This window comes from Dreissena polymorpha, chromosome 4, assembly GCF_020536995.1.
Source record: "Dreissena polymorpha isolate Duluth1 chromosome 4, UMN_Dpol_1.0, whole genome shotgun sequence".
NCBI lineage: Eukaryota > Metazoa > Mollusca > Bivalvia > Myida > Dreissenidae > Dreissena > Dreissena polymorpha.
The window spans coordinates 112295966-112306053 of NC_068358.1; the positions used below are offsets into that span (position 1 = coordinate 112295966).

The window sequence follows — 10088 nt, forward strand, 5'->3', positions numbered from 1 at the left end:
CAGTAAACAGCAAAATACTGAAATTCCCATTATCGGGGAAACTTCGTAACAGTAAATGATGAACTGTTCAAGACTTTGATTTCTCATTGCAATGTACCAAGTTTTCAGTCTCTCATGGTTTCCTCTACATATGCCCAATTGGAAGAAAGCATGAACCAACATAAAATTGTGATGTAAAACTGTTTGTTTATATTCTTTGAATATTGAATAGAATAAAGTTCACAAACTCTATATTGAAACCTTACAGCAAATCAGATTTTATGATATACTTCAAACATGCGTAACATATAATATACTCGTTACATACCGACTTATCGAGTGTCTACAGTAATGACCGACGACACATGAACTGACTCATTTATGTTTAATCGCTTTACTCGTCTAGCGATAATTTTACAAATGAAAGAGCTGTTTTTATTAAAGTCCTTTAACGGTCATGGAGATTTGTAACGTTATTGTCTTTACGATGAATTAATAAATGGGCAAATAATGGGTCTGGTTTTTATGAATCGTCGACTGTTTAAGAAAAGATGTACTGTTAAAACCATATAAAATGCGATTTTCTCAAACTCGAAGGGACAATTATCGAATAGACGCGCAACATAATAATTTCCCTGCAGTTGAAACTGGTCATTTAGTAAGCATATTTATTCGGGTGAATGGAAATCTTTCATACGACGGACACCTATATGTATTTATATTTCTCTACACATATAAAACGAACAGACAAAAATGATAGTATACACATTCTACGATTATATACAAAATAGGTCTTGCAAACAATTGATTGCAGCACGTGATACATGAGTGTTCATATGACTATGTAAACCGAAAACATAATGGGACTAATACTGCGTTGTAAGATATTGATAAGTTTTAATTTATCACTTGCTCAACCAACGCTTATTTCTGGCCTGCGCTTACTTGGATGTTTTAGCTCGGATATCAAACATATATTTCTTGATAAATTGCATTAAAATTCAAAAACCTTATTTACAAACATTCATATAAAATACTGTTTATTTCGAAAATTGTATATATTGCTCAGTTCAATTCAAATGAAAAATCACCTTAGTATAGAAGTTCTCGGACAAAAACACAACAATGACAAATTCGGACTACACATTTCTCTGATGCTTCCTTCCTTTAATAACGTTATTTCCTCATGACTCCCTACTGAGTCCTGCCTTCTCAGAACGTATTTACTCGTATTGCCTGGAGAAACACGGTGCTGTGGATTGGCCCCAGTGGAACCTGTGTGACTTGACTGCAATGTACCATCACGGCTTGGTTTATTTAAGCACTGTTTAAAGCATTTGAACATCCCTCCTTTCAGGTTGAACGCAAGTAAAACATGCGGATTCGTTGCCGAATTGCAGGCAGTCATTCCACCGAGGATTGCGTACAGTTTTTTCGAAATGGTACAATGGCTAACATAGGACATTATCATTTCGACAATGAAGTATGGTGTCGTGCACAATATAAAAGACGCGATTATTACACATGTCATTTTAAAATCATGATTTTAGCCTTGGACAATGAATTTGAATGGGTGCTTTGTAGAAAAAACCTTATCTTTTCTTGGGATGTACTTGACACTGTTATGTTGAAAGGCTTTCCTCGAAATGTTCATAAATATTCGCGTATAACACACTGTCAGCAAAACAAACGGCGCGAAGAAAACCACAAACGCAACCCACGTCATCCATATTTAACGATGAAATTGTGAACGTCCTCGAAATATATTCTCGCACTTTACGAATCCGTTGTTGTCTTCGGAAGTGTGAAAAATGCCAACCACTGGTAAGGATAATAAAACCGCCGCCCCCCAGCTTAATCCGGCCATTTTACAAACCTTAAAAAACCAAATATTTATGGTGGATTGCATTCATATGGTAAGATGTACTAAATATGGCTTATGCGCATGCAACATTTCATAAAGTTTATTTGAAAAACAGCCCAATAAAGGAAGGAAGCTTCAAACTTTGAAAACAAAACGGTTTTGCAAAGGCAAACTGTATAGGCGCATGCCAGAATGGAATTGTTTTGAAGGTTGGATATTTTATTACCGCTGAGGAAGAATAAAAACCTATTGGCAACATGTCAAGCCCGTTGTCTAGTATATATTTCATGTTGCTATTGTAGCAAAGGCAGCATGACTCTGCTAATTAAACATTTAAAACTGGTTTTGCTTGCAATACATTTTTTGTGAGTATGTCAGGCTCTTTACTTTTAATATCGCATGATGAAAAGTGAAATAATATTCTTAACAAGTTGGACTATTAACATGCAAATTTTGCATGTTGGTGTGATCTTTGCTTTCGAACTCAGAACGTGGGTTATAATAGCAACATCGATTTACTAGATGAATTTCATTTGGGTAAGTTATGTTCGAATTCATGATAAAAGGAGCAGTTACTGTCCGACTTGGTGTATAATGACCGTAATAAATTTCGACCTTCAAATCAGGTTTGATCTTATGGACATTGATTTGAAAGTTACAGTGAAAACAAGTCAAATGGACATATAATAAAAGCAGGCATATATTATAATTATTATATCCACCTAACCAAAAGTGGGCTCAATTAAAACAGTTAGATTACTTTAGATGTCTTACCAGCGAGATGCACTCAGATACAGTTGCTTTAAGGTTGATTGTCGAATATGTAAATAGATACAAATTCACTTAACTACAGCGAACTATGTGTGTGTTTTTATTTCTGTTTCAAAGACAGAAATCACTTTTAGTTGGAAAGATATATGCTCTTTTATAGCGATATGTATATAAAAAGTAATATTTTGATTGATTGACATCGTCGATCATCATCTTAGCACAAACGCTAATTGTTTATGTCAAATCATTAAAGTTATACTGATGTGTTTAATTTAAAACTGACATGTTGTCATAGTACCCTAGGAATCTAATGGAAAACATCAGGTTGGGCAGACATTTATCTTTATATATAAGGACTTTTTTATTTAATTGAGTCTCTTGTAAGCATTTGAATAATTTTCTAGGAACATAAGCAACACCTTTAAATGACAAACCTTACCGAGTACGACTCTTTTAAAGGGGAAATTATAGCTTGGTGACGGTCTATTGTTATGACAACGAGCATATAGTTGCTAGCCGTCATGGAGAAAGATTGCATGAACTTAACGGCTCGACACATGAAGTCGCCCGCCACCCACTCTCTGTCCACGTACTCCCAGATCAGCTGCGGGACCACTGGCAACAAGATGACCAAGATGTGCGCATCGGTCAAATTCAGGCCGCATGTTCACAAAACAGTTTTTGCAATCAAAAATCGATTTAGCTTGTCATTGAAAAAGGATAATCATTGTAGTTGATAGGCAAAAATGAAAATCGATGTCAGTTAAAATTGATTTTTGATTGCAAAATCGCTTTGTGAACACGGGCCAGAATGAAATTGTTGACCCTTGAGTGGTGATTGAATTTCCGCGAGATACGTCGTTTGAATATTATCCATAAGACTACCAGCACACTTCCAATTATACAGAATGTTATGGTCAGGTATAGAATGAGGAGTCGGTATATTTTGCCAAGCTCAATGTCGTTCACGGTTACGTTACATGGGTTACTTCCATTGCCCTTCGGTATTTGATGGGATGATGACGTGTTCGAAATTTTCATTTTTGCAATAGGAGCAATGCTTTAATAATCCATGGTTGATCTGTCTGCTTACCAACCTGATTAAATAAGAAGATTTTAATTACTACAACAATTAGTTTAACGAACTATTTTGCACCACCCAAATACAAAATAAATGATTCATCTATTAATGAAATTTGCGTATTGTTACTTAAAGGGGCCTTTTCACAGATTTTGGCATTTTTTAACTTATTCATTAAATGCTTTATATTGATAAATGTAAACATTGGATCGTAAAAGCTCCAGTAAAAAATCAAGAATAAAATTAAAAAAAGGAAAAGAACATTGCCCGGAGCAGGTTTCGAACCAGTGACCCCTGGAGACCTGCCAGAGTCCTAAAGTAAAAACGCTTTAGCCTACTGAGCTATTCCGCCGAGTACACATATGCGACGTATTTTATACCTTATATAAGCAATCTTCGTAGTTTCACAAAATTTAACGACAAAAACAGAACTCTCCAAATTATTCAATCGTTTCGCGTTGCAACGCTTTATAATTTTTAGGTTTTAAAATCGTCAAAAGATGCATATAATGGCTATATTAGACCATGGTAAATGTTCAGTATTACTGTGTCCTCACAAATATCATAACTAAAACGAAAATTTGCGAATCTGAAACAACTTTTTTCAATTTTGTCAATTTACCAAAGCGTGAAAAGATCCCTTTAAATACTGTTATACGCATCTATATTACATGCCTTTGTTAGGGTTTTAGTGACTGTGGAAGTCGTATATCAAGTAGCATTTTATGATATTTTTCGTTTCAAGAAAGTCTCTTCTTAGTACAACTGAATTTTTTGCGAAAAGAATCGTCCATGATTAGCCTGTGCGGATTGCCATGGCTAATCTGGGAGACATTTTACGCACATGCACAAAAAACCCTTTTCACAGATCACGGCTCATATACTATCCTTCAAACCGCTAGTTATAAAGATTATAAGGTATATCCTATAGACGGACAGGAATTTGCGAACAATACAACTTCTTGTTTGAAGGTAAGGAAGGGGGTAACAATTAAACAATTAAGCATAAGTGTGAAGTGAGATCTTGTATCCGCATATGAGAATGAGATAATGTTTCAGCATGCCGACATAGTCAACAAAATATCGAGAATTTGGGTATATCGTGTGTGTAATCGTTTAATCAGTTTAACATATATTATGGGTTGATGTTACTTTACGATGATTATGTATTAAGATTTCAAAATATTCAATCTATACAAAAACAGACAAAGCATTGTGCGATAGATTGCATAACTGTTACATCATCGAAATAAGTAGTCGTTTTATTATTGATCGTTTAAAACGAGGCACTTCAAGCGCTCGACTTTCACCACAACCGCATGCTTTTACTAAGTGAAATAGGAGAATACAACATGAATGTGATTATTCCGGTTCCCTCACCCAAGTCCTCATTATTTGCCCACTACTACATCTGCAGAATCGATTGGGGCGCTGTTAATTAACAAAGACATTTCGCTTACTTTCAAATATATTATATTGGCTGTGCTCTGTTAAAAGGGGTTAAATGCATGTGCGTAAAGTGACGTCCCAGATAAGCCCGCGCAGAATGCACAGGCTAAACAGGGACGACACTTTCCGCTTTTATATAATATTTTTCGTTTCAAGAAAGTCTCTTTCTAGCAAATATCAAGTTTTCGCGGAAAATGTCGCCCCTGATTAGCCGGACTGCACAGGTTAATCTTGGACCAAATTTTACGCAAATGCATTCAACCCTTTTTTTTACAAACCACGGCTCATATGGTTTTACTATTTTCTTACGAATATTATATTTAATCTAATTCAATATGTCACCTCAGTAGAAGTATCGAACTAACATACAACGGTGAATAGTTTGACCGTGCTTCTGCATTGAATAATGCCAATAAGTAGTTTTTGTATGTCCTATGTGATCACTTATGCGAGGCAGTCTTTGGAATACTAATATTTAAGCAATATAATTTAAAGGGGACTTTTCAGGTTTTGGTAAATTTACACAATTACAAACAATTGTTTCAGAATCGCAATTTTTCGTTGTAGTTTTATGATAACTGTGAGAGAGAGAGCGAGAGAGAGAGAGAGAGAGAGAGAGGAGAGAGAGAGAGAAGAGAGAGAGAGAGAGAGAGAGAGAGAGAGAGAGAGAGAGAGAGAGAGAGAGAGAGAGAGAGAGAGAGAGAGAGAGAGAGAGAGAGAAAGAGAGATGGAGAGAGAGAAAGAAACAAAGAGAGTGGGAGAGCGATACAGGATAGAGATATACTTGTATATATATATATATATATATATATATATATATATATATATATATATATATATATATATATATATATAATAAAAGTAAAAACAACAATAGAACTTCAAAGATCGTAGTGCTCACAACTCAAGCGCTGCGCATTCAATTTTGCAAACTGGCGATAAACTTAGAAATAGGCGATCTGTCCATGAACAACAAATGCGAGACCCCTCAACAAGACAGATGCCTTTAAGTAAACATTTAGATGAATGTTCACATAATGAACCAACATTTAAAATATTTCCATTTTATAAGCTATTTTCGAACAATATATCAGCTAGGTTAGCAAAAGAACAACATTTTATACATGTATTTAAACCCAAATTAAATTTCATTTAATATTTATTGACGTTATGACGTCATAATTGATATGACGTTATCTCCATGACATTTTTACGTTGTAATATATTGTATTATGCCCTGATGAGCTATGCGAAACGCGTTGGCTAAATCAATATATATTTAAAATCCCAGACACGTGTTTTTACTTTTATTATATAATATTCACAATCTGGATTATTACATTTTACTTATATAACTATAGATATATATAGATATAGAGATATAGATATATATATATAGATATGTAGAAGAGATATATATATATATATAATATATAATATATATATATATAGATATATATATATATATATAACTATATATATATATATATATATATATATATATATATATATATATATATATATATATATATATATATATATATATATATATATATATATATATATACGTTTAGACGTACCATTACGTTACCACGAAGTCATGCATAGTGATGCAAAGATACATTTGAAAACATTGCACCGTTCTAATATTTGTGCCCTTCTTTATTGGCATACCACAATGACAAACCGATAATTAGATCGTTCTAAAGTATAGTAGACATTTTACTGCTGTATCGGTACAGATCGTGTGCATAATTTCCTAGGTTTGTTTGAACAACACGTTTCTGTGCTCTGCAGAGGGTTTGATACTCGTCCATCTTGATTGCGCCATATAGCCTCAATTGGCTGCGGAACGAAGGCAACTATTCTTGAAACAATAACCGAACCGGTTGAACGTTTGTGGATTACTGAGAGTAGTACCCGATTTGCTGAAGATAAAATGCCGAAATATCGCCGATATGAGAATCGGATAATAATGACGATTGCGAACTACACATTTGTTATCGGTTAAAGTGTGCACGTTAACATATAGATATATTGATATTGATATTGACTGTGTAGCCGAATGGAATATACAGTTGCCTAATTTAGATAACTAATATTTATTTCTGCGTCATGAAAAACCCCGCCTCATAAGAAATATGTGATTGTAATTTTCCATTCCATATGTTAACGCTTTTTTGTCGACTAATTTCCATGTATTCGTCACATAGATTTATCATGATACTGATATTTGAGGAGACGCATAAGCCGTTTGTTATACCATTGGACATCAAATAAGATGGGTTTCGAGAGTCAAAACGTTTTCAGAACCACAGTGTTTAAGTCTTGTATATATTATTTCATATATTTGTGTATGTTACAGACATCATGTATTTAATTACTATAGTATTTCTTCAGATGGCGAACGGCGACTTCTTCAACGCTCGGATTTTTTTTATTTTATGTTCGGCATAACTTCCTTCAACCAGAAGATTGAGGAAGCAATTCGGGTTCCTAGTGCACTTCAGATTTGATAGTGCAACAATATGCAGTTCTACTTTAGTTTGATTGTGCAACAATATGCAGTTCTACTTTAGCTATTTGATAGTGCAACACTATGCAGTTCTACTTTAGCTATTTGATAGTGCAACAATATGCAGTTCTACTTTAGCTATTTGATAGTGCGACAATATGCAGTTCTACTTTAGCTATTTGATAGTGCAACAATATGCAGTTCTACTTTAGCTATTTGATAGTGCAACAATATGTAGTTCTACTTTAGCTATTTGATAGTGCAACAATATGCAGTTCTACTTTAACTATTTGATAGTGCAACAATATGCAGTTCTACTTTAGCTATTTGATAGTGCAACAATATGCAGTTCTACTTTAGCTATTTGATAGTGCAACAATATGCAGTTCTACTTTAGCTATTTGATAGTGCAACAATATGCAGTTCTACTTTAGCTATTTGATAGTGCAACAATATGCAGTTCTACTTAAGCTATTTGATAGTGCAACAATATGCAGTTCTACTTTAGCTATTTGATAGTGCAACAATATACAGTTCTACTTTAGCTATTTGATAGTTCAACAATATGCAGTTCTGCTTAAGCTATTTTTTTATTTCCGGCAAAATAATATTAATACAAAGAATCAATATTGGCTTTTCAGCTCAATATTTTTTTGACGATAATGTTATTCAGAGGATGAAAAAGCACGTGTTGGTTTTAATCCATTTTATATTCAAAATTCACCTTATATAACAACAATATATGTTAACCGACAAACGAAATTATACCGCCATATACTTTTTGATTTGTAAAAAAAAGAAGAAAAGAAAGTGAGCAAAACGTTAAGTTCTTTAATATGTTGTTCGCAAGTTTTGCTTGTTTAAGGGTTGTTTTGTTTACCAGATTTAGATTTTTGAATGAAATCACAAAGCATTTAAAACGTCTTGCTTTATCTGATATTAAAACACACAATAATGTGTCTGATATGTTGTCGTTCTATATCACGCAGTATTAAGTATTAGCTTGTGTACTTTCGTTTCTGTAATAAAGAAATATATGTAAACCATCATCACTGTGTTAGGAATTTGATTTTCGACAAGCAAATAGTTTCAAATTACATTAATTCAACCGCAATTAAATATGTTTAATGAAACAGTATTTTGTTATAGGAAAATAATTATATAATCGTGCGTTTTCAGATAGTTTATTGTTAAGATGATTTTTGTAATACATGTCCCGTTATATAAATTCATTATAATATAAATAACAAATGAAACTATGGTCAATGATTTATAAGGCGCGATTTAAATTCAAGTTCTCTAAACAAGTATTACCGAACTTTAGTATAGGAAAACATAATCATTATCAAACGTTATGCCTGTATAGACTGGTTCTAACAGTATTCCTTATTGATATAACGAAAAAATTCAGTGCATTTTTATGTAAACGGCACTTCTTAAGGATTTCCTTATATAAGTAGCAGCTATGATAGTAATTTTTCGATAAAACTGAAACTGGTCAAGATTTGATGTTTTTAAGATGAATGCAAAGCCAGTTGGTCAGTATGCATGTAAAACTGCTTCCTTAAGAAAACGCGATACAAAGATTCAGTTATATAGTTCAAGACGTTTCGGCTTATTACAACGCTGATATATTTTTTAGGGATCTTTTCCTGTTAGGATTGACAAGATAAATGTGGGTTATAACATCTTTTTGTATTGTTACCCGTGTATTCATACGCAGCTTAACATGTCTTTTCAACACAGAATGCAACACTACTATTTAACAAGAAACCCGCTACACTTGCTCGCCTTTGTGTCATCATTTCCGCACTGTCGTTGGCGCGGTCTCTGGGACCATCATTTGTTCCTGTTTTCCTCCTAATGAACGTCATTATTGTCATTATTGTCTCGCAGTAATGGACGCGGGTCTTCCTAATAAAATTGAACATATTTGAAATCTCATTACTGAGGTAATAGCGGTATTAAATAGACATTGCCTGACACATCAACTTTAACCATTTTGTGAAGTGAATACTAAATTTATTCACATAGTATTCCATAGCATTGATATAGAATGAAACAAAATTTACAAATGTTACTGATTGTCGATGCATATATTGAATACATTCCATAACTCACGCCGTAGAACGAACTCGATTTTTTCTTATTTTTAATTATACTTCTAATGGAAAAATAAACAAAAATTGCAAATGATTTTTTTTCAAAATTACTGACAATTGAAGCAAACAACTAAAGATTTAAAAGACAAACATATGAACTGATACACAAATACTTTTTATTATTATTCAATTACAATAAACCTTAAAATTATTAAAAGGATTAATCAGAAATCATGAGAAAACCGAACTTACTTTTATAATTAATACCCATTCGGTATCACGTGCGGTTTAGAGCTTGCCAATACAGTTAGCTTGTTTGGTTCTTGA

General features: G+C 33.3%; 1 protein-coding gene across 1 annotated transcript; it reads right to left on the reverse strand.

Moving 5' to 3' along the window:
• Positions 1-1066: 1066 nt before the first annotated feature.
• LOC127878709 (neuropeptide S receptor-like) lies at positions 1067-9533 on the reverse strand. The gene is made up of 4 exons (XM_052425241.1): positions 9434-9533; positions 3054-3229; positions 1760-1855; positions 1067-1507 (listed from the first exon to the last, which is right to left on the reverse strand). Exons 1-4 carry the CDS (start codon positions 9531-9533, stop codon positions 1067-1069), a joined length of 813 nt encoding a protein of 270 aa, XP_052281201.1.
• Positions 9534-10088: the final 555 nt, after the last annotated feature.

Coding starts and splice junctions, on each gene's coding strand:
- LOC127878709 (XM_052425241.1), bottom strand. CDS start 9,533: ATGACGTTCATTAGGAGGAAAACAGGAACAAATGATGGTCCCAGAGAC. Junction 1,856..3,053: donor CTTTAAAAGAGTCGTACTCG/GTAAGGTTTGTC, acceptor TGGTTTTTTAAG/GTTTGTAAAATGGCCGGATT. Junction 1,508..1,759: donor CCGAAGACAACAACGGATTC/GTAAAGTGCGAG, acceptor GATTTTAAAATG/ACATGTGTAATAATCGCGTC.